General features: G+C 42.3%; 1 protein-coding gene across 1 annotated transcript in view; it reads left to right on the top strand.

Moving 5' to 3' along the window:
• LOC138642358 (uncharacterized) overlaps positions 1–26,070 on the top strand; it is a 223,479-nt gene that overhangs the window by 24,316 nt on the left and 173,093 nt on the right. The window contains exons 2-5 of the mRNA XM_069730472.1: positions 374–444; positions 1,985–2,053; positions 16,100–16,130; positions 21,939–22,025. Coding sequence (XP_069586573.1) covers positions 388–444; positions 1,985–2,053; positions 16,100–16,130; positions 21,939–22,025 — 244 coding nt within the window. The 5' untranslated portion in view covers positions 374–387. The remainder of the gene's footprint in view (positions 1–373; positions 445–1,984; positions 2,054–16,099; positions 16,131–21,938; positions 22,026–26,070) is intronic.

The following is a 26,070-nucleotide window of genomic DNA, read 5'->3' as shown; positions in this document are numbered from 1 at the left end:
TTTTCTGCGGTTTTTGCTACTGTGGATTTTTATGATGGAGGGGTGCAGAAACGCTGCAGATCCGCACAAAAGAAGTGACATACACTTCTTTGAAATCCGCAGCAATTCCGCACTGATTTCTCCGCACAGTCTGCACAGCTATTTTTTATCCCATTAATTGACATAGTACTGTAAATCACAGTGCGGATCTGCAGCGTTACTACATCGTGTGCACATAGCCTTAAGGTGCTCTTGTAACACCATTCCACATTTCAGCCATCGCCTTCAGGGTGGATTCCTATTTCAAAGTGAGATTATTAAAATGAAAATGCTGTTCAAAAATATATCTGCAAGAAAGGTGATAATGTGTTTTTTGTTTTTTTTTTCTCTCTAGGACAAAAAGTAAAAATGATGAAATCTTCTGGGAGCAAGGTCAAACCTGAGCCTCGTTCATTTTATTGCCATGTAAGGGTTCATTTTCGATATCCATTACTTTATTCCAAATAGTCTTTTCTGCTGTTGTTGCAAAACAGTGAGGAAAAAAGTATTTAGTCAGCCACCAATTGTGCAAGTTTTCCCACTTAAAAAGATGAGGCCTGTAATTGACATCATAGGTAGACCACAACTATGAGAGACAAAATGAGAAAGTAAATCCAGAAAATCACCTTGTCTGATTTGGCAAGATTTATTTTGCAAAATATGGTGGAAAATAAGTATTTGGTCATTGACAAAAGTTCATCTCAATATTTTGTTATATATCCTTTGTTGGCAATGACCGAGGTCAAATGTTTTTTTTGTAAGTCTTCACAAGGTTGGCACACACTGATGTTGGTGGTGTGTTGTCCCATTCCTCCATGCACATCTCCTCTAGAGCAGTGATGTTTTGGGCTTGTCTCCTTTTTTTTTTTTTTTTTGCTGGTGTCTATAGATCTAACAGTAACTTCTATATAGACTTCTGGTATCCAAAGTAAATATAATTATTGGTGCTAGTATACAGATATTGTCGAATGCTTGTTATCAGTATTATAATTATTAGGCTGGAGTGACACTGGCATCAGATATGATATGCTAATGACCCTCGGCTCCTGCTCTGCTGCGAGTGGGAGCCAAGTGTCAGTGCTCCGAGCCTCTCGCATGACAGAATGGGAGCACAGCTGCCGAGGAGGAGAAGAAATTAACTTCTCCATCTTCTCCACCTTCTCCACTTTCTGCGTAAATCGCACCGCACTCGGATATGATATCAGAGTGCTGTTCGTTGTCACTTGCACCCATAGACTTGTATGGGGTGCGAGTGAGCCGAGTGTCGCAGCAAATCGCAGCATGCCAATTCGACATGAGAAAATAATCACATATCTGAGCTGCCCCATAGTATAATGCTGGGCCGAGTGCTATGCAATATTTAGCCGTATTGTACTTTAGTGTGACTCTGGCCTTAGTCACTGTATGCTGTATAGAATAAGTTCTAGTGTCTTGCATATATATTCTTAACATTATTTTGATGTCTGATTTTATTTTTTTCTCCTTTGTATCACCCATCTGCACTGTGCCATGACTTCAAGGGTAATCTGTCAGCAGATTTTTGCTATGTAATCTGAAAGGAGCATACTCTAGTGATAGTCCCTGATTCTAGGGATATGTCAGTTGTTCAGCAGGTTGCTGTAGTTTCAACACAATCGGTGTTTTATCAGCAGGAGATTATCACTGTTAGACTAGGTGTCACATGTCGGGCAGCCCAAATAATCAGTGTACACTTCCCCATGCACGGTGTGCACAGGGAGTAGCCAGTCAGGCATGTGGGTAAGGTCATACACAGCTCAGCATTCTGACCACTGCTACATCTGCACATTATTGGAATCCGGCTCTATGCCCATACATCATGCAGCTCTCCAGTTGTATAGCAAAGTTCTGCTGATGGCTTCCCTTTAATGAACTGTTTGCAAAGTTTTTTTTTTTCATTTGATATATGAAAGGTGTTTTGTAACTTTGTTGCTTTTGTTTCTTACAGCTGTGTGGTATCTCTTGTGCATCAGCACTCAATCTTCAAACTCACTTTTTGGGTGCCAGGCACAAAAAGGTGAGAACCCTTAATGGAAATTTGTTGTGTATTATATCCAATAGCCAGACACAGTATGCACCCATATCTCTCTTACCAGGCCAGGCACATAAATGCCAGCTTCCTATAACGAACAGTTTGTACTATCACAGAGCGAGCCTCCACTGGCCATACCTTAACAAGCATGTCTGTGTCCCCATGAGTAATGAATGGCCTATCTGATTGGTGAACTAACATTTCATATGATTATCAAAAAGGCCAGCAGTCGCTCCTCAAACAAGCAAAAATCTTATTCAGCCGGTGTATTGATTTTCCTGCCAGCACAAGTATCATCCCGAACAGCAGCACATCCCTCCAAGTGAACCGCATACAGTATCTGCTGCCTATACCATGACTGAGGACAGAATTGTCATGTTAGTGATTGCTCTTCCCCATCATGGTCTCCTTGGTAAACAGGCCAGAGAGGCTTGTATCCACTTTCAAAGAGCCGTTCTTGTCCAAAAATAATGGCATTGCGATCTGTATCCTGCACCCCTGGGTTAGAGCACTGGCAGAAGGGATGGTGACAGAATATAGAATAATTTCCCATTCCGCTCTAAACTTTCAGGGGAACATAAGCAGCATGTCATACTGCGTGCTATAATGTCTTTCAAATTTTTTATTACGCCTATTTACTACAACAGGATGCTCGGAAACATTTTTTGACAAAATAGGGTCTCCACCCAGAATAATTCAATATGTCTTCAGAATTTTTCACTTTTTTTTTAGATGATTTATTAAAAGTTGCTACAAATCTAAACTGAAATATATTTTCCCCAGAACAGGCAGTCTTCTAAGATCTTACAGTAATCTTAGCAAAGCAATCTTTTTGTTTCAACTTTCTAGTTTTTTCAAAGGCATCTTTTATAAGCTGTTTGTAGTAAGTCTTTAACAAAAATCTCCCCTTCAGAATCCTGGATTCATAATAAAAATCCACATCAGACATACTATTTTTACAAATCTGCCAGTACTGGCTGTAAAGTATTTTTTCATCCAATGAAGTAGATGTTCTCTTAAAAAATCAGGATAGCTAGTGACATCTACCTTTTTAAAGTGAGTGCATGTCCAAATAGTCCTCTCATTTATGGAATTAACCAAATCCTGGAATTCAGTAGAAGTAGTGGAAAAGGTAGGTGTAAAATTCAAACCCCATTTAGCTCTTGAACAAAGATGTTTGCGTCTTCTAATGCGCTAGTCCAAATTAAAAGCAAATCTATTAACCGTTTGTAAAATGAAGTGCGACCCATCGGTAGGAGGGGCTGGGCGATGTGCACCGATTCGAACAAGCCCATAAACAAAATCTAGTGCCCATTGCACAGCCCCTTAGCTGCCAATAGGCCGCTCCTTCAAATGTGACTATATTGTGGTTAAATAAATACCATCCAAAATAAATTTCCTTTGATGGTTTGGAATCGAGGTATCTCTACTTAAATAATAAACAGCCATTAATATAGAGCACAAGATGGGATTAGAGTGAAGCAAATTTTAATCTAAAGTAAAGAGCAGGGATTCAGTTGGAATGTGTAGTTCATTAGAGTTCATCAAGTTCCATAATCATTTGGGATGAATCCCTTATAGAAGATGTATGCAAATTGCCTCTTCAGAGAAAAAGAGGACTTGAACTCTATAGCGCCACCTGTTGGAAGTAGCGATGCTACAAGTCTCAATCAACCCTTTAACGAGCCTTGCAATATGACTTAGGATAAAAGCCAACTCAGTATCTCAATTCGCAGACTCAGTGTTTCGGGCTGTTGGCCCTCGTCAGTGCGAACCATCTATTATTAAAGGCAATCTGTCAGCAGGATTGTGCATAGTAACCTACAGACAGTGTCAGGACGGCGCCATTATACTGATTAAAATGATGCCTTGGTTGATGAAATGCGTCCTGTGGTGGTTGATTGTATAATCTTTATTTTCAGTTTTGAGTAAATGATATGCTCGTGCTTTGGGGGAGAAGGCGGTCTTCACGTGATGCTTGAATTAGCTATTCATACTGAAAACTGCTGACAGGTCACTGAAAAAAAAACAAAAAAAACCCCAAAACAATCAAGAAACCCCTCAGGCAGGCGCCATCTTGCTAGAGGAAAAATAAAAGTTCTCCAAGATGGCATCCCTTCTTCCCAAAGCCGTAACATTTTTGTATTTCTTTCGTCAATATGGCCATGTGAGGGCTTGTTTTTTGCGGGACGAGTTGTACTTTTGAACAATATCATTGGTTTTACCATGTCATGTATTTGAAGACCAGAACAAAAATTCCAAGTGCGGTGAAATTGTAAAAAAAATAAAATAAAATAATGCAATTCCTTAACTCTTTTTGGATTTTTTTTTTTTTTCTCCTACGCCTCATTGGGGGACACAAAACCATGGGTGTTATGCTGCTGCCACTAGGAGGACACTAAGTAATACAGAAAGAATAGCTCCTCCCCTGCAGTATACATTCTCCTGCTGGCTCCAAGTGAACCAGTTCTTGCTCAGTGTCTGTAGGAGGCACTTGGGTCTGCTTTCAGACCCCACCGGTTTTTTTTTTATTCTATTTTTCCCTTAACGGAGCGAATGGGGACGACAGATCCTTTCTAGGTTCCGATCTCCCCCGAACCATTAACAGGCAAGAACGCAGAGCGTCCCTCCCTGTACCTTTTCCTGCACCGTTGGATGCCAGCCCTGAGCTCACTTTACAGGCGATGGTTCCTTTGCGTTCCAAGCTTCCCCCCTCTATAGCAGGCGACCACATGGAGTAGCCCTCCATGTACCTCTCCTGGAGCCAGGTGCATAGCCGGACATGATGTTTATGGCGTCCGTGCAGCCCCCCACTGCATCACCACTGTTATAGCGGATGATGGAAGGCGGCAGAAGCTCTCAACCCCCTCCCTGACTATGGCGACGGTGGATTGAGCAGCGGCCCACTGCATCTACTGTGAGTACACCTGAGGGGCCGAGGGCTGGGAGGTCCTGGTCCCTGGGATAAGGAAGGTCCGCACAAATAGCGGCTGCGGTGCGCCAGGCGGCAACCGCAAGCTTAAAATTTAGCCCCCAGCTTTTCTCTCGTCCAGGCCAAACGTTGGCTCCGGCCACCGGCGGTTACCGCCGCCCTCTCTGTCGGTTCTCGTTGTGCGAGAGGCGCCTTCTCTTCCTGATCTCGGCGGCCATCTTTGGACACCCACAGGGCTGATGCTGCAGCACTGCTCCAGCGTTCCGAATCACAGCTTCAGGGATTAGTGATTTCGTTGGACACATTGCGGACCTCCCCCGGGGACTTAAGACACAGGACCTGGGTAAGCTGCAGAAACATAGCTTAGCCCTTCCCCTGCTAGTAAGCTCTCTCCTCAAGGCTACACTATGTCTCAATGAAAGCCTAACAAAAAGTCTTGGAAAACCCACACTGTGTATTTTTGCTGCTTGTACTCTTGTAAAGTATCTCTACTCCGGGGTCACAATACTGCGTTATGCTCAGCTTGTGAACCGATGACTGCCCCGGAACCACCTGTTACTGATTCCGAACCAAGTGAGCCTAGTCCCCCTAAGTGGGCTTCCTCCCTCACCCAGTTTATGGCATCCCTGGCTAAAGTGCTAGACTTGTCTCTAACCAGGGCACTCTTACGGACAACGCTTCCAATGATCAGAACCCTTTGTACACTAGGGGTCGTACCATACCAAGGAGCTCTCGCTCTTCTAGGAAAAGGACTCATGCCTTGTCCCCAGACCATCATCGGGAATTGGGTTCTGAGAGTTCCTTTTCTCGTTCCCCCTCTCTTGGGGCTAGTTTAGAACCTGGCTCAGAGGACGATTCTGACACGTCCCTAGATCAGGAATTTCAACACTATCAGGAGACTCTCGACTCTCTCATTGAGTCAGTAAACAAGGCCCTGAAGCTAGATGAGGAACCTTTATGTAAAACGGATCATGCTGTGTCCTTTAAGAGGACCAAGGGGGCTCACAGAGTATTCGCCTATCATCCCGAGTTTAAGAAATCGATGAATCTCATAGGATCCGTCCAGATAAATGCTTCACAGGGCAAAAGCCCATGGAGTCAAAATATCCCTTTGCTCCTGATCTAAGAAAAGATTGGTCACAGTCTCCTCCGGTATCGCGCCTAGCTACTAAATCTATTTTATCCTCTTCAGAGGGCGCCTCGATTAAAAACCCCACCGATCGTCAGATTGACAATATGGCTCATTCAGCTTTTGAAGCCTCAGCAGCTGCACTCTTTCCATCTTTTGCCGCTACGTGGGTGGCTAAGGCTATGACCCATTGGGCTGAGATCTTGTCTTCAGCTGTTTTGGATACCAATCTTCCCCCCGAGGTAGCAGACCTTGCTACTCAGCCAGAGCTGGGGATTTTCTAGTGACCGCGTTTCTGGATGCCGCTGACTGCACTTCTCAAGCAGCAGCAAACGCCATCACCATTCGGAGGTCCTTATGTCTCAGGGACTGGCGTGCGGATTCTGCTTCCAAAAAGTCATTGAATTCTTTACCATATCAGAGCGGTCGCCTTTTTGGCGAAAAACTAGATCAATTACTTTCCGATGGCACTGAAGGCAAGAGTAAATTTCTCCCACAAGAGAGACCCTTTCGGAACCAGCAACAGCAGGCTCGGTCCCGATTTTTTTTTTTTTTTTTTTCCCCCCCCCCCTCCTTTAACAACTTTATCGTTGTTTTATAAATGGAGGCTATCTATTGGAAATCATGGAACAAGCAGAAAAGCGGGCTGAGAAATTGACGCTAACAGAGCTCCTGAAAAAACGTAAAAGAAAATCTTTACAAGGAGATTTTAATACTCAGAAATTCACCTTTACCCATAGTCCAATTGATAAGGCCGTTTATGCGGCGGTAAGAAAAAACTGGCACTTACTACAAAGTGACAGGAATTTATTGAAATTAACAACCCTAGATCCGCAATTTGTGTATAAACGCACCAAAAATTTGGCTGATCTTTTGGTGCACAATAGATTATTACGTGCACAAAATAATTGGTTAATAAAAGATATACCTAGAGGAAACTTCAGGTGTAAAAACTGTAAATTTTGCCATCTACACAAATTAGATAATCCTCTGAGCATTGGAGGTATAAAACACAAAATTTCTGATTTTATATCATCCATGGAAAAAGGCACCACACATTAATAATATAAAAAAACACTTTATTAATATCAAAAAGGACCATGAATGGTCATAAAAAAAGCCTAAATAGGCAACAGGTGAGACAACAAACACAGAGATAAAAAGGTAGGCAACTGGCAAAGAAATCACAAAGATATGTGTGTGTATATATGTATATATGTATATATGTATATATATATATATATATAATATATGGGTGTATGTGTGTGTGTATATATGTGTATATATGTGTGTGTGTATATATGTGTGTATATATATATATATGTGTGTATATGTGTGTGTGTGTATATATATATATATATATATATATATATATATATATATATATATATATATATATATATATATATATATATATATATATATATATATATATATATATATATATATATATATATATTTATTTATTACACATACTAGACTGTGGCCCGATTCTAAAGCATCGGGTATTCCAGAATATGCATGTCCCCGTAGTATATGGACAATGATGATTCCAGAATTCGAGGCAGACTGTGCCCGTCGCTGATTGGTCGAGGCAACCTTTATGACATCGTCGCCATGGCAACCATTATGACATCTACGTCGACACTGTGCCCGTCGCTGAATCAGAAACGTGGGATTTCTACGTCCTTTATGACATCATCGTCGCTGTGCCCGTTGCTGATTGGTCGAGGCCTGGCGGCCTCCATGTATACTCCTCATACACTACATTGTGGCCCGATTCTAACGCATCGGGTATTCTAGAATATGCATGTCCCCGTAGTATATGGACAATGATGATTCCAGAATTCGCGGCAGACTGTGCCCGTCGCTGATTGGTCGAGGCAACCTTTATGACATCATCGTCGCCATGGCAACCATTATGACATCTACGTCGATACTGTGCCCGTCGCTGAATCATAAACGTGAGATGTCTATGTCCTTTATGACATCATCGTCGCTGTGCCCGTTGCTGATTGGTCAAGGCCTGGCGGCCTCGACCAATCAGAGAGCCGGGATTTCCAGGACAGACAGACAGACAGACGGAAAAACCCTTAGACAATTATATATATAGATAGATATAATTTTTTTTTTTTTTTCCTATATCCATACAACTCACATTACAGAAGATAGCATGGTGAATTTCAACGGCTAAATATAGCGTGGCAGTTTAATAGATAACATTAATAATATCATACATAGGACTCGGCGTTTAGTCTAAATATAAGGGGCTAGTATGCCATATGTATCCGCATGCAAGGTGTCCAAAAACCACCATCAGCTATAAAGATATTTAGCACACCAAAACATATTTACCAAGTAATGGAGAGAGAGCCAGGAGTCCACCACACCCGACGCGCGTTTCGCAATGAAATGCTTCGTCCAAGGGTGGTTAGACGTTGGTAAGGTACCTTTTTATAGAGCATAATGGCCACACATAACGACAAACAGCTGTGGATAGAAGAGCAAGTGCCGGAAGAACCGGAAATGACGTAAAAACGTTGCCATGGCGATTGTATACAGCGAAATAAAAACCTCCCAATAAACATGAAAAAACGCATACTGTGGACGCATGAAGAGGAATATACAATAAGGTGCATACCGAAGTGCAGTGTGCCGTGTGAATCAAGAATTTCAGTGTCCGCAGTACTATGAGCGCTTCCAAGAAGAAACACTTCCAGGTGACCAACCGCAAAGGATAGTGTGACGTAAAGAGACCAGAGATTGGAGACCAGTGCACGGCGCCGCTTCCGCTCGGTAACCCAGCAACAAAAGCCTTTGCGTAGCAGGCTGGGAACCGAGGGGCGGTGCCATAAAGTGACAGGCACCAAAGCAACAATGAACAAACGATGAGCCCTGTAAGAAGGAAAACCGGTGGTTAATGGGCACAAACGGACAATGTGAACACATTTTAAATCACCATGACAACAACAGTAAATAAATACAAAAAGAGATAATGCGCACATGGATGAAACATACGCCCCAAATACACAGACATATATACGGCACTACAGTGTAAACAGGTTAAAATCACAAAATGATAACAGACAAACGCATGAATAAAGTTACTTATTACGCATTTGACCATATACATACACATGTGCACCAGCATAAGTGAAATAAAATGAATTAATCAGAGCAATTACAGTGATAAGATTTATATGAGGGTAGATACCAGCATATATAGACAAATATAATGACAAAAAAAAAAAATATATATATATGTGTGTGTGTATATACACATATATATATATATATATATATATATATATATATATATATATATATATATATATATATATATATATATATATATATATATATATATATATATATATATATATATATATATATATATATATATATCTATATATATATATATATATATCTACTTGAGACTCCGGGAAGTAAATGAGAAAATTAGTTATCCAGTAAAGAAAGACAGGGCTTGGAACCACAACCTAAATAATGAAAACGAAATATAAAAAATTATTAATAAAATGAAACAAACGACACAAAACAGCTCAAACTAAAATTTATTGGAAACATAACATCAATAAAGTAAAATAAATTAAATTAAAACTACCGAGACATCGGAGAAACATGGAGGATTGAGGTAAGTAGTATCCATAGGGAGTACTAACTACTATAGGAAGGGCTGGAAACTATTGTATTCATTCAATCCAGATGGGGAGATGGTATTTAGTTTAAAAATCCATTTTGTTTCTTTTTGCGCTAGTAGACGTTTCCAATTTCCCCCACGTGAACCTATAAAGACCCTGTCGATGCCTTTAATTTTTAGACCCGAAGGGTCGCAGTTGTGTACCTCCCTGAAGTGGCGTGGGATAGATTCCAATGTCGAAGTATCACTAACGACCTTGGCCCCTTCAATGTCCAGAATATGCTCCCGGACACGTCTTCGAAGCTCACGGGTTGTCATATCCACGTAAATGAGGCCACAAACAAGTGGCGTGATAGACAACGGCTCTGGTGGTACAGTTGATGTTGTGAGTGATCACACATTTTTTAGTTGGGTGTGGAGTCGCATCCATATTCATTACTGTAATGAGCGGTACAATGTGACCGCTCAATACAGGAAGAAGCTGCCGCCACCCAGAGAACCAGGGACGTGCAGGGACCGCGCCAGGAGCAGGTGAGTATTAGACCACTCCCCCTCCCCTGCCGACCCCTGGGTGTGACTCGAGTATAAGCAGAGAGGGGCAATTTCAGCCTAAAAAAATGGGCTGAAATTCTGGGCTTATACTTGAGTATATACGGTAATATTCAGAAATGTCCGTAGAGCAAAAAGAAAAACCTTTTTAGTTCTTAATCCAGAATATTACCAATAAAAATTGCCAGAGGTGAGTCCAGATACTGAATTCTGATTCCATTTGATGTATACCCTAGTCCTTACATTCACTACCAGACTGGAGCTGATTGCCAAGTAAAAAAAACCGGAGGGATTAACTGTAATCCAATGTTGGGTATAAGGTTAGAAATCTCGCCACAAGGTATTAAATGTAAGTAGCTGATTAGAGATACCGCCAGGATGATGTAGCTGGTCAGAAATACCACCAGACGGATGTAGACGCAGGCAGCTGATGCAAGATACCGCCAGGACAATGCGGACACTGGTAACTGAAGATGCTGCACCAGCTGCTCTCCTGAAACTTTGGTAAAACATGCAGAAATCCAGAGATTCCATTAATCTGTACCAAGAAAAGAAATAAGCGCTGCCATGTATGAGCCGCTCAGACTGACATAGTGAAGCCAAATGCTGGACAGGCACATCTGGACGAGTTGGCAATCACAGGCACTACTCTGGTAAAGGCAGACTGCCACACTCGTCAGTCCCAGCAGGCCTAAAAAAAATCCAAACGGGGAGGAAAAATAGTGATTATCAGGAGGCGCTGTCTCGCCAGATATAGTATAAAATTCTGTATTTATTAATAGAATAAAGTGTTCCTTGAGTGAACCACTCGCTTTATCAGGTACAAATATAAATAAAAACATTCATACATAGTGAATTATATTCTTTTAAGCACATAGACCAGGTGTAGGTATTTCTAGTGATGAACGATTTAACCCATACCATGTTGTCATATGTCAGTATAAACAAATACCCCCAGATACTACACAGAACTATTAGCAATAACTACCAGATATCAACGTATCCCTACTCAAACTGTATGGTCTATACATTCATTCAATCCTTCAGGAACTAACGTAGACAATTTTAATTTGAATCTGTCACCTACTTTTCGCATATAAGCTGCAGCAACCGCCATTAGGGGCTTATCTAGAGCATACTATAATGCTGTAGATAACCCCCGATGTAACCTGAGAGATAAGAAAAACGAGTTAGATTATACTCCTTGCTTCCTGTTGAGGCTCCGGCGCATGCGTACTTTATCTGCCCTCTTGAGGGCAGAGCAATGTACAGCAGTGCGCAGGCGCTGGGCCTCTCTGACCTTTCCCTGCGCATTGCAGTACTTTGCTCTGCCCTCAAGAGGGCAGATATAGTACTCCTGTGCAGGAGCCGCGACAGGGAGCAAGGAAAAGGACGTCATCACATGAAGATGGGAGGCCCCGGACCGCAACACCCATCGGACCGGACCTCACCTGGGTGAGCATAATCTAACTTGTTTTTCTTATCTTTGAGGTTACATCGGGGGCTTTATCTACCGCATCACAGAATGCTGTAGATAAGCCCCTGATGGCGGTGGCCGCAGCTTATATACGAAAAGTAGGTGACAGATTCCCTTTAAAATCCAAAAACCAATCTTTCATATCTATTGGCATGACTAGCCAGTATTTGTTTTATCAGTTCTCACCAACCGTTACACCGATGCCTCTACCTTGTGGCCAGTCATTACACTGGTTACCCATCCACTCCAGAATTCAGTATAAGCTTATTACCCTCACCCACAAAGCACTCCATGGCTCAGCACCACCCTACATCCCCTCCCTTAACTCGGTCTACCACCCTAGCCGTGCCCTCCGCTCTGCTAATGACCTGAGGTTAACATCCTCAATAATCAGAACCTCCCACTCCTGTCTCCAAGACTTTTCACGTGCTGCGCCAATTCTTTGGCATGCACTACCCAGGTTATTTCGATTAATCGCCAATACCCACAGTTTTTAATGATGCCCTAAAAACATATTTCTTCAGACTGGCCTGCTACCTCAACACATTAACTTAACTATTCCTGTGTTGCCCATTCAAAATTTTTACCTTAACCAGGTTCCTCGCATGCTTTATGCATTTAATAGCCCTCTGTGTCTCTACTGTTACATACTTGGGCTGATAACTGGTTCATGCAGCTTTGCATGAACACTCAATTCTTACACTATGGCTGGTCCGAACAATGAAACCAATTATTACCATCCACCTCTCGTGTCTCCCCTTTTCCTCCGATTGTAAGCTTGCGAGCAGGGCCCTCAGTCCTCTTGGTACCTATCTTTTTCATCTGTGTTTGTTATGCTGTAATGTCTGTTGTCTGTACAAGTCCCCTCTAAAATGTAAAGTGCTGCGGAATATGTTGGCGCCATAGAAATAAAATAATAATTATTATTAAATCGGCAGGGTTTTTTTATGCACATGAAGAAAATGGCTCGACAAACTGGTTCATAATTCCATTTTTTAATATTAGAACTGTGTTTATGATATGATAGCACTCTGTCAAATTAACAAGAAAAACAAATATTGAGCATGGAGTTATAAATATGAGGCTACTCTTCAGAAAACTGGTGGAACCTACAAATGTGGTAATAGCTGTAAATGGATGCATTAAGATTGAAAGCAATTTGTATCAGTTTCTACAGGGTAATTTTTTTTTTTTTGTAAAAAGTTCTTTAAAATTGTAACAGTTCGGATGTCATTTATGTATTGAATTGTCAATGAAAATTGCAATAGTGGGATGGAAAACTATGCCAATACATTGCAGGATGAATAAGTACATGCATAATATAAAAAATTGAATTGTTTACCATGGTCTGCAAGGCATTTTGTTTTTCATGTGCATGAAAAAACACCGCCAATCTAGAACTCATAATTAGTGTGTGTATTTATTTTATTACTAGATGGTGGCCCGAATCTAACGTATTGGGTATTCTAGAATATGTAGGTAGTATATAGCACATGCTACGTACTATATTGCACAGTGACGTAGTATATAACGCAACCGACGTAGTATATAACAGGTACGTAGTGTATAGCAGAGCTACGTAGTATATAACATAGCCACGTAGTATATAACATAGCCACGTAGTATATTGTAGAGCCACGTAGCATATAGCAGAGCCACGTAGTATATAACATAGCCACGTAGTATATTGTAGAGCCATGTAGTATATTGCACAGGCACGTAGTATATTGCACAGCCACATAGTATATAACAGTCACGTAGTGTATTGCACAGCATAACAGAGCCCACGCAGTATGTAACACGGCCCACGTAGTATATAGCAATGTGGACACTATATGCATGGTTCTAAAAGACTTAAAATAAAAAATAAACATATACTCACCTTCCGAAGGCCCCTTGAAGTCCTGGCGCGTGTGTGCGGTGCACTCTGCAGCTTCCGGTCCCAGGGTTGGTATGAGCGCAGGACCTGTGATGACGTGTGATGCTATGCGAGAAGGACCTGCCATGACGTCGTGACTGTGACGTCATGGCAGGTCCTTCTCGCATAGCATCCTTAGCACCGGAACCTGCCGCTTGCACTGCCGAGGACAGCGCGCCACTTCGGAGGGTGAGAATAACCTTTTCTTTTTTTATTATTTGTCATATTAGATCTTTTTACTATTGATGCTGCATACGCAGCATCAATATTAAAAAGTTGGTCACACAGGGTTAATAGCTGCGTGACGGAATGCGTTACACCGCGGTCCGTTAAGCTGGCATTAATCCTGTGGGAGTGCTCAGCGTTGACTGCAGGGCAGTACAGCAGCAGCCATTTCGCTGCCAGACTATGGCCGTCGCTTATTGGTCGTGGCAAAACGCCCACAACCAATCAGCGACTTGGATTTCCATGACAGACAGAGGCCGCGACCAATGAATATCTGTGACAGACAGACAGATGGAAGTGACCCTTAAACAATTATATAGTAGATATACCCCATATCCCGGTGTACGTTCGTATGTACGTACACCGGGGGAGGGGGCCTCGGTCCAAATTTTGCACCGCGGCCCATCGGACTCTAGTTATGCCACTACCTAAGAACATGCCATTTTAATTGTCCTGCCCCATATGTGATGAGGTCCAATGGGCGTTTCCTCTGTCTCTCCAGTCTTAATTAGGCTGACCTAATCTACTCCGCCTGCTGTGCTCCTGCACAGTTTGTGTTCCTTAGGCCTCCTTCATATGTCAGTGTTTATAGCATGTGTGGTATTCCTCCGTATATTTTTTTTTTTTTTTTACGGTTAGGTACTTTTGGGATTCATAAAAATAAAATAAAAAAATTATAACCTATGGGGATGCTCACACGTCCATGTTTTCACACGGGCTGTGTCCGTGCAGACCACATGTAGAAATGCCTTTTTTTTTTTTTCCCCAGCAGCACGGTTAATAAGAACCAATACAATATGGGTCTATGAAAAACGCGTACACCATACGCATGGTATCAGAGTACAATCCGAGTACTGTCTGTGTTTAACATTGAAAAGTATAGGAGAAGCTTTGTCATTTATGGTATTTCTTTACCCATGTAGGAAAAAAATGCATGACGCACGGATGGTAAACACTGATACCAGTACTGTTTTTCACATACAGGTGCATCTCGCAAAATTAGAATATCAACAAAAAGTTAATTTATTTCAGTTGTTCAATACAAAAAATGAAACTCCTATGTCATTACAAACAGTGATCTATTTCAAGTTTTAATTTCTGTTAATGTTGATGATTATGGCTTACAGTCAATGAAAACCCAAAAGTCATTATTTCAGTAAATTAGAATACTTTATAACACCAGCTTGAAAAAATCATTGGCCTACTGAAATGTATATTTAGTAAATGCACTCAATTCTTGGTCGGGGGTCCTTTTGGCATCAACTACTGCATCAATACGACGTGGCATGGAGGGTGATCAGTCTGTGGCACTGCTGAGGTGTTATGGAAGCCCAGGTTACTTTGATAGCAGCCTTCAGCTCATCTGCATTGTTGGGTTGGGTGTCTCTCCTCTTCCTCTTGACAATACCCTATAGATTCTCTATGGGGTTAAGATCAGGCGAGTCATACTGTTGTTTTTAAAACAGGTATTGATACTTTTGGCAGTGTGGACAGGTGCCAAGTCCTGCTGAAGAAGTAAATTTCCATCTCCAAAAAGCTTGTTGGCAGAGCGAAGCATGAAGTGCTCTAAAATTTCCTGGTAGCCGGCTGTGCTGACTTTGGTCTTGATAAAACACAGTGTACCTATACGAGCAGATGACATGCCTCCCCAAACCATCACTGATTGTGGAAACTTTACTTTGGACCTCAAGTAGCTTGGATTGTATGTCTCTCCACTCTTCCTCCAGACTCTGGGACCTTGATTTCCAAGGTCTAGTGTGAAGTATCCACAATCTATGATGGTTTCGGGATTGGATGCGGTGAATCGGCACAGTTCAGTGAACATATGCGGAATCGCTTGCATTCACTAGCCCGACGTCACTTTGGACGATGCGTCCAAAGTGTTGCTTGTTCTGGATTGTCTGCACATACCCTGACAATCACCTGATAGGCTTTCTTTCCAAGAGACTTCATGTTCATTATTTTCTTATCTGTGTTAACAGGCTTTGTCTGCAGAGGCCTAAATTGAATTGAAAAAAGATCCTCAAGCTAAATTGTTTATTACTGTATATCACTTTTATTAATTTAATGTATTTTAGCACTGCTGATTTTTGTTTGTTCTTTCCTCCCCCCTGATTAATTTTTTTTTTTTATATTTTAGGTAGAAGATGCTGTTAAAAATTACAAAAAAGGTGACTATAACATTCGTATCCTGCACTGAAAATGATTTCTTCCAGAGTGCTGTGGAACAAGTAGTGTGGGCCTTGACTGCAGGGCTTGACATATGCTACAGACTGTAGTGTGTTGCCTTATCCCACTGCAGTCACCTATATTATTAACCATAAGCTGACTATCTGCCAGTCTGTATAAAACTCCTTTTATACAGAAAACAAAAATGTTTTGTATACTTACCTCAGTCGCTCCCCAGCAGCGCGGCTCTGCCTCCAGGGTCCGGTACATATCGTGTGGCGCGTAAGCGATGACGTCACCTGACAGGAAGTACACAGAAGACGTAGGGAGCGGGAGCTGCACAGCCGTCAAGGTAAGACGGCCGTGCACAGCTCCGAGAAGGCTCCTGGGCCCCAGCGCCGTTGTGTGCACTGCAGCAATGAGGCCCGATGGACAGAAGCAAATAAGTGGGGCCTCGGACCTGCAGGCCCCTCTGTACTGCTGTTAACCGGGCCCCATACAGCAGTAAGGGCATTCCTGATGGCAGCCCTGGCTGCAGTCACACTGCATAGATAGTCAGCTTGTGCCACAATTTTACTGCTATTATGTAGTGAATTCTATGTTTTTAAATATCGCGACTTAATAGAATTCTTAAGGTTAGGTAACTACAACCTCAAATGAACAACAGCATATTGCAGATTAAATCAATTCAATATTTAACCCCTTAGTCATGAAGGTCAAAATTGGCTTGGTCACTAAGCCAATTTTACAATTTTTGACTGTCACTTTGAGGTAATAACTCTGGAACGCTTCAACGGATTCCACTGATTCTGAATTTGTTTATTCATGACATATTGTACTTCATTTTTAGAGACCACCTCACGTTTGAAGAGACTTTGGGAGGTCAATATGTCAGAAAATACCCAAAAGTGACACCAATCTAAAAACTACTCAAAACCACATTCATGAAGTTTAACCCTTCAGGTGCTTCATGAGAACTAAAGCAATGTCACAATTTCACAAAAAATTTACTTTAGACCCAAACTGTTTTATTTTCACAAGGGTATCAGAAGAAAATGGACGAGAAAATTTGTTGTGCAATTTCTCCTGAGGCAGGGCTCAGAAGGGAGGGAGCACAGTTTGACATTTTGAACGCAAATAAGGCTCAAATCTAAGGCAAACATCATGTTGAGTTTGGAGAGCCCCCCCCCCAGCCCCAACGAATGTAAAAAAATTACAACTTAATTTTTTTTTTTCTAACTAAGGGGGTGACAAAGGGGAATTTGATTTACTATATTTTTTTTTTGATTACTGTTATAGAGTCTATCACAGTGATCAAAATGAACAAATACGAAAAATCTTCTATTGTTGCCAGTCACCGGCCGGCAGATCTCGGCAGTCACACTGCGCATGCGCCCTCCATTTTTTTTTCCAGGTAGATAGGGCGGAGGGCTGGGGGACTGAGCAGGAGGGTCCAATGATGCTGAAGGTATCGGGGGAGGGGGAGCTCAGGGGACCCCCTTTTTCTCTCCAGTGTTTTTTTTTTTTCTTTTTTGGTGATCGCTGTAATTCGGTTAATAACTGCAATCACGTGACTGGGAATGGTAAAAACCAACCGGCATCTTGTTGTGTGGAGTCTCAACTACCCCAGGCAGTCGTGACCCTGGAGATTTTCCAATGCTTGGGGGTGTTATACACTTACTTCTCAGCGCCATTAAAAAGGTCGTTAAGGGGTTAAATGGGTTGTCCAAGCATGCTGTCAAAGATTCTTTGGTATTGCCAGTGTAAATTGGGTGGGCATATGACCACTTAAATACAATTTACATAATTTTGGTTATACATTGTCTACATAAACATGCGCGTTTAAACTTGCGCAGGTCAGAAGTGATCAGTTTTTGCATTCATTTCATTCCCACTGCTCACCTAAGTAATTTCATAACCCCAGATAATCCTGTGAGCATCGCCTCCTATAAAGAATCTAAAAATTAGCACTAAATAAAAAGGTCAGTGTCTCTGGACCGTTATGGCATATTAACCCCTTAGTAGCCGAACCAATTTTGCCCTTAAGCGCACCTGTCGTTAGGATTTAGCAAAATAAATTAAAGACATTGTCAGGTTGGCATTTTTAAACTGATTAAAATTATACCTGGGTTGAAGAAATCCATCTTGTGGTTCTTGTGTAATCGGTGTTGGAAATTTTCAGTTAATGAGAGGTTTATGCTTCGCGGCGGGTCTTTTTTTTTTTTTTTTTTTAAATTTTTGGTGCTTTAGCCCCATCGGCATCAATCTGGCTTAAATGACACGTCACTGATGGGTGGCGCTTGTGCAGATTGGGAGCATTGCTTGCTGATAGATGCTACTGCACATGCTCTGCTGACACATTTGAAATAGAATTCAATGACCTGTCATTTAAGACCAGAATGATGAAGAGGCCAGAGCACAATCATCTCATTAACTGAAATCTTTTAACACGAAGTACACAAGAATCAAATTATTTCTCACTGGTTTCTTTGACATATGTGGTATATTTAAGGTGCCATAATTTTTTTTGGGGGGGATCAATTTGGACATTATGCAATACTTGATAAACTTACTAGGGTAATGGTGATATTTTAAATATATTCATTATGTGTTACGTGCTCCATACCTGACTCTGCTTTTTTAATTTTAGTTTTATCGTTCAATATTACCGTAAATAAAACACTGTTTTATTGACTATTTCTTATTGGTCTTTGCACTTTTTTTCTTGTATGATCCCTATTTATAATTGTGCTTGACCTTCTAGTTTTTTGTACAATTTGTTCTCTTCTAATAACAAGAACCACAAGACTGATTTCTTTAACCCAGGTATCATTTTAATCCGTGTAACAACGCCAACCTGACAATGTCTGTAGTTTACTTAAAAAATAAATAAAAAATAATCCTGATGACCGGTTCGCTTTGATGAGTGGGCCAAATTTATTTATTTTTTAACCTGAACGGTGTCGCTTTGTGGTAATAACTGGAATGCTTCAACGGATTCCACTGATTTAGGGTATGTGCACACGTTGCAGATTCTCTGCGAATCCGCAGCGTTTTTTGCGATGCAGAAACGCTGCAGAACCGCAATTGATTTACAATACAATGTAAATCAATGAGAAAAAAAACAGCTGTGCAGATGGTGCGGAAAATTCTGTGCGGAAACGCTGCGGATTAAAAGTAGCATGTCACTACTTTTTTGTGGATCTGCAGCGTTTTTGTACCCATTCCATTATAGAAATCTGCAGGGGTAAAAAAAAACACTGCAAATCCGCAAAAAAAGCGACAATTCCGCAGCTGTGTTTTCTGCCAAGACATGCAGAATTTGCACCAGAAATTCCTAAGGCTAATCCGCAACGTGTACACATAGCCTTAGACTTTTTTAGTGACATGGTACTTCATGGTGGTGGAAAAATTTCTTCTATAGTACTTGCGTTTAGTTGTGGGAAAAAAAACCAAACGGAAATTTGGCAAAAATGTTGTAAATTTTAACATTTCCAAACTTTATTTTACATTTTTTAAATATAATTTTTTTAAATTATAAAGTTAAAAGTTGAACAGCGATTTTTCTCATTTTTCCCGCAATTTACAAGCCAATTTTTTTTAGTGACCATTTCTCACTTTGCGTATTTTTTATCATATAGGTCCCCCAAAGGTGAAACCATTCTAAAAACTGTACTCCTGATAGTCCCCAAAACAACACTCAATAAGTTTATTAACCCTTCAGGTACTAGACAGGAGCTAATGCTAAGTGGAGAAAAAAAAATCTAAAATCTTGTTTTAGCCCCAAATTTCTCACTTTAGCAAGAGGTTGCACTAAAGTGCATAAATTCATGAATATTCATTTCTCTTAAGTAGCGGCACGCATGACTGCCGGCAGCTGCAGGAAGCCGGTGGCTGACACTGTGCGCTATTGAAGAGCAATGAATACTCACTGCTCTTTGCGTGCACAGTCCTGGCAAGTATTCCGGCAGCTGTGCTGTGCTTGTGAGCAGCGCATGGCGTCCATGCTATACGCTGCTTACAAGCATAAAGCAGTGGCTGGCACCGGAGCAGGGCACTGCAAGGGAGCACCTGGTATGTGATTGTAATGGTTTGTTTTTTTTAAATGTTTTCTTATGGGGCCATGCATACCAGGATGGGGGCGGGGCCAGTTATAAAGGTGAGGCCATGCATACCAGGTTTGGGGGGAAATCATACCGCGATACTATTTTAAGAGAAATTATTATTCATTGTCCTCCACACCCATGGGCGGGGAATGCAGTGAATATTCATTTCTCTTTAGCAGCGGGAACAGTAGTTAGCTGCAGCCGCCAGCTCCAGCCTCCTGTGACCAACTGCTCTGCCAATGCCGTTCCCCCACCATCCCAACACAGCCAGACTATAAACAATACCCTACTATACATTCGGTATATAAGACGCACCCCCCATTTTCCTCCACATTTTTGGAGGGAAAAAAGTGCGTGTTATAGTCTGAAAAATAGGGGAAATTGGGTTGGTGGGAATCAATTGTAGGACTTATGAGGTAATGAAAATTTGGAAAAATTCAAAGGGACTAAAATTGGTAACTATTTTTACTCCAGGGCTGCTTAAAAATTAAAAAGAGGGGGGAGGAATTTGAGTGGACTAATGTCATAGTCATAAGCACCATAACATCTATCCAAATACCAGTACACACACGCCACCAGAAATATATATTTTACTAGTGGCATTCCTGCACTGTGAGTGAAGATGCAATGGAGGTATTAAATGAGTAGTATTTTATAACTGACAATGATTCCCAGTGCGGTCAGTATGGTTCTAAAATAGATATACTTTTATTAGGCCGGGTTCACATTGCGTTCCCCCCAGTCCGTTAGACGGACGTTACACCGCGGCATAACGCGGTGTAACGTAGTCCGCTAGCACCGCCATTGACTCCAATGTCGGACGCATCTCTAGCGCACGCCCACAATGGGCGTGCGTTAGCCATGTGCAGTCATTGAGTGACGGACCCTGAGACACGGGCTGCAGCGTTTCCGTGTCCGTCACTGCTAGCGCAGAGAGAGCTAACAGATGCTCTATCTGCGCTAGCGTTGTGCCTAAGTCGGCACTTGCGTTACAGCAGCCCGTTTAACGTATGTGTTGAACAGGCTGCTGTAGCGCAGTGTGAACCCAGCCTTAGATCTTAGAATACTTTGTTCAAACAGGTGCATTTGCCATTACTGATAAATGGTATACTAATGCTAAATAAATCAGATGGCATTCAATTTCCTATCTCAGGAAATCCATATTCCCAGTATCCAACTTTCACATTGCACGCTAACAAATATAATACTTCACAACTTCGGACACAAGGTTTATCAACAGTTGCACACTACCCACTTGCCATCAATAATAGCACCAATACTAGATGTCATACAGTCTGTCTTCCACACATAACTATTGAATATTGGGACTTCTGTGCAAACAAAAGGTAAAAGATAAGAACCATTGATTACCTGTGACTGTGTCACCAGTGATGTCAGCTAACTAGTGCTCACTCACCCTGATGTGTGTTTCACCTCGTTTTCTGGGGCCTCTGGTGTGCCCCCACAACAATAAACAGCAGAGCTCATGTAGTAATCATAGTTGGGCAGAATAGTAACTTGCAAAATCGCTCATATCTGACAATTATCCTGGGGAAAGTAAAAACGTATCGTGATTTAATTTGCCTTTTGAGGCTGTACTTCAAGTTTTAGTGTTGTATGCAACTCTTTCCAAAGCCATTGCTCGTGTTCCAGGTTTGGAGCATTATTCTCCAATTTTCTTCTTCTTTTTTTTTTTTTTTATAGAGAATGATGAGAGTACCAAACGAGAACCCAACTTAAGTACATTACAAGAGCACATTGATGCATGCAAAGGTGCTGAACCTGCTGTAGGTAAGGTATTTCTCTTTTTTGTTTTAATGCTGGTTGTTTTTTTAAAATTTTTTATTTTCATGCTTCTTTGATCATTACTAAAATTTAGCAAGAGTACTTTCTTTCAGGCACCTATTACATCATGAAATCTCATAGGATATGTGTTGAAGATTGTAAATTGTAAATAAAAAAGTGCACAGTTCCATGAATTAACTTCATCTACTTGAAGACTTCAGATATGTTATCAATCCTTGTCCAAGATTTAAAAAAAAAAAAAATATTGTCTATCTTCGTATAAAACCTGCATCTCCATATCTACAGGTGTGTGGTATTGATGCTGCGCACCATTCACTTCTTTCTTTATCGCTTCATTGGGGGACACACTCATGGATGTACTCTGCTGTCACTAGGAGGCTGATACTAAGCAAAAAAAAGAAAAAAGTTAGCTCCCCCTCAGCAGGGTCCACCCACCGACCGGCAGAAAGCTTGTTGGTTTTAGCTTTGTGTCAGTATTAGACTGACCTAGATCTGATTTCAGATCGATCATCCAGTTGTGTTATTTATCTTTTGTTTTTTAGTTCTCTTCAGGGTAAAGGGGTTTAAAGTCTCGCCCTGTTTTTCCAAAATAGTGACCGAGAAAACAGGGTGGTGCCATCCACATGGTTCCTCTCTCTGGTTTGCAAGGCCGGACCTTTCCCCCTGACACTTCAAGCATGTTTCAGGGCGGATCGTTGCTGCCGGTCCTTAGCTTGTTCCCCACCCCACGACTGTACGAGAAGTAGGACTCCTTGTTTTCCAGTGACCCCCCCCCCCCCCTCCTCACCTGGGGGCTCCTGATGTTGTCCTCTGGATGAAGGAGTCAGGACCTCTTTAGAGAGGTTCAATTTCCACTGTTTTTTCTCCACAGACCCTCTTCAGGCAGGGGGGAGCCATCACAATGAAGAGGAGATCACTGAAGTCTCTTAAAGCATACTCTCAACGCATCACACACACTATATACACACACACACACACACACACACACACACACCATCTTGTGCGCATGGGCCAATATATACACAGCTCTGGAAAAATTGAGAGACCACTCTGTCATGGGCAGCCCAATCTCCAGACCTGAACCCCATTGAAAACCTCTGGAATGTAATCGAGAGGATGATGGATAGTCACAAGCCATCAAACAAAGAAGAACTGCTTAAATTTTTGTACCAGGAGTGGCATAAGGTCACCCAAAAGCAGTGTGAAAGACTGGTGGAAAGCATGCCAAGACGCATTAAAGCTGTGATTAAAAATCATGGTTATTCTACAAAATATTGATTTCTGAACGCTTCCGGAGTTAAAACATTAGTATTGTTGTTTCTAAATGATTATAAACTTGTTTTCTTTGCATTATTTGAGGTCTGAAAGCACTTTTTTTTTAATTTGAGCATTTCTTCTTTTTCAGAAAAAAAATTACAAAATCCATTTCTTACAACTTCATAGACATGTTGTCAGGAGTTTATAGGATAAATGAACAATTTACATTTTACTCAAAAATATACCTATAAAGTGAAAAATCAGACAAACTGAACATTTTGCAGTTGTCTCTTTATAAATATAATCCTCCATCCATTATCAGGCTGGGCTTGTCCACGTCCAAAACCACCCCATCCCTCAACCGCAATAAGGGCACGAAGTCACACACACTTTCCGGCCTATGGGAGCTTGTCTTTCATTTCATGCTGGGTTGGTTCCCACCCCCTTGAGCACCAACCAATCGGCGTTCGAGGACTCCAGCGCACGTTTCCTCCTGTAGGAGTTCACCTTTTTTATTTTTCTCTGCGCTGTTGGCTTTAGCCCACCCTTTCTGTCCCCTGCACTCTTGATGTCATCTCCTGAGTCGATTGTTCTCCTTTGGATCCTGCACAATTCTGATCCTATTGCTGGACCAATCTCCACCTTAGCTAGGAACGAGTAGGCTCTGCCCAGGCAATTTTTCCGGTGCGCCTTTTCCCTCCTCATCATCCCCTTAGCTCCAGGGAGTGCCTGGCCTTGCACATGCAGAGACCCAGGGCATCATGCTCCCGTCCCTCCCACAATGCTATTCACTATGCCTGCGCCCTCTACAAAAAGTGGTCCACAGGTCAGGTCTCTGTCCTCTGACCAGACTGCAGCCCTTCCACTATGCAAGCCTTAAAGGAGCTGCCCGGGACAAGAGAATACCTCTCCCTCGGAATGGGCTGTTTTTCAATCCGTATCTGACCTTACCAAGGTATCCCAGTCCCTGGCAGATCAATGGTAAGGTCCAAGAAGAAGGCACATTCCAGTTCATCTGGTTCCCCTTCTCCCTCCACATCCTCCAGGATGCCTTTGATTTTCCACTCCTCCGCCCCAGAGGGGGGGCCCTGGGGTCTAATTTGGATTCCCAGTTTGAATCTGACCTCGACACGGGCCAATCTTCCAAATTCCAGGATCTGGTCGATAGTCTTATACTCACCGTCAATCAGACCCTCAATATTAAGGACGAGGAGAGTCACCTTCAGATCACTCAGTCTCATTCAAAAAAGGCTAAATGCCCTCCCTGGGTTTTTGCCTAGCACAAGGAGTTTGAGGGATTCTATGCCAAACAGTGAGCACCCGGAAAAACGCTTTCCAGGCATAAGGCAGTTGGATATTTTTATATTCTTTCGGTCCTGGTTTCCTCAGCAAATGGGCAGAATCCCGGCTGTTGACACCCCCTCCCCCAGTGTCTCGCCTGTCTGCTAAGACTGTTCTATCACTCCCCAATGGTTCTTCCTTCCAAGGACTCCACTGACCAAGCCAAGCCTAGCCAAGTTTGCCTTTGAGGCTTCTGGCACTTCTTTCTGCCCCGCCTTCGTTTCCACCTTTGTCACCAAGTCTGTTTCCGCCTGGGCAAAACTTATTTGGTGCTGCATTATATAAATGGCCTCACCAGATGAGCTTGCTGATCTAGCAGATCAGATAGTTCACGCAGATAAATATTTGCTTGCAGGGTTCCTTGACGTTGCCAGCTTTTCTGAATGTTACCATCAATTTTGTAGCCATACGCAGAATTTTCTGGCTCAAAGTCTGGAATGCGGATCCTACGGCCAAAAACTGCTTTACCAACCTTCTCTTTCAGGGCTCACATCTTTTGGGAGCCAAGCTGGATCGGCTCATCTCAGATGCCACTGATTGTAAGAATACCTCCTGTCCCTAAACGTCCTTTTAGCAGGCGACATTCTCTTCAGTGTCATCCTTTTTGTAATTTCTCCTTCTCCATGAACTCCTCTCAGTGAGACCGGTCTCCTGCACGGCGAGACACCAGGAAGCCGTCCTTCAAACCATCCGCAGCATGGCGCTTTAAAGGTCGCTCTGCCAAACCCTCCAGTGTCAGATGCAATACATTCTCCTCAACATGAGGAGTAACCCCACCCGGGACGCCTCTCGGGGTGGGTGGTAGTCTTCTGCTTTTCTGGAAAGCGTGGCTCTCCTGTAGTCGATGACTCCTGAATCTGGGAGATCGTTACCGCAGGTTAAATAATCAAATGGTCTTCTCTTCCATGGAGTCGTTTTTTCATGTCCCGCCCACAAAGGGTCACATCTCCGATTTATTGCTTCTTCAAAGCTATCGATTTACTCCGGACAGAGGTCGTCATACCTGTTCTTTTCCAGAAACTGTTCTCGAGTTTCTATTCCAACTGTTTCGTGGTCCAAAAGAAGGATTGCTCACTCTGCTCAACCCTGGATCTCAAGCTTCTAAACAGGCGAGTGCACCTCCCGCCATTTCCGAATGGAATCTCTCTGCTTGGTAAATCCTCCATGAAGCCTGAGGAGTTCCTCTGATCAGTGAACATTCGGGACTCTGTTTCAACTTTCGGACCATTTCCACCCCTTCCCCAGAAACCCCAGACTCAAGACTATAAAGGCAGGATGAGTTCCAGTCATTCTGATGGCTGTCCCAGAAGAGCCTGGTACGCAGAGTTAGTTGACCTGCTCGCAGATGTTCCATGGAAGCTCCCAGACAGCCAGACCTACTCTCTCAGGGTCCCCTCTTCTACCAGAATTCTCTTTAATGGCATGGCCATTG

This window comes from Ranitomeya imitator, chromosome 6 (genome assembly GCF_032444005.1).
Source record: "Ranitomeya imitator isolate aRanImi1 chromosome 6, aRanImi1.pri, whole genome shotgun sequence".
NCBI lineage: Eukaryota > Metazoa > Chordata > Amphibia > Anura > Dendrobatidae > Ranitomeya > Ranitomeya imitator.
Note: the sequence above shows the minus strand (reverse complement) of the source record. Positions and strands in the feature narration are given on the sequence as shown.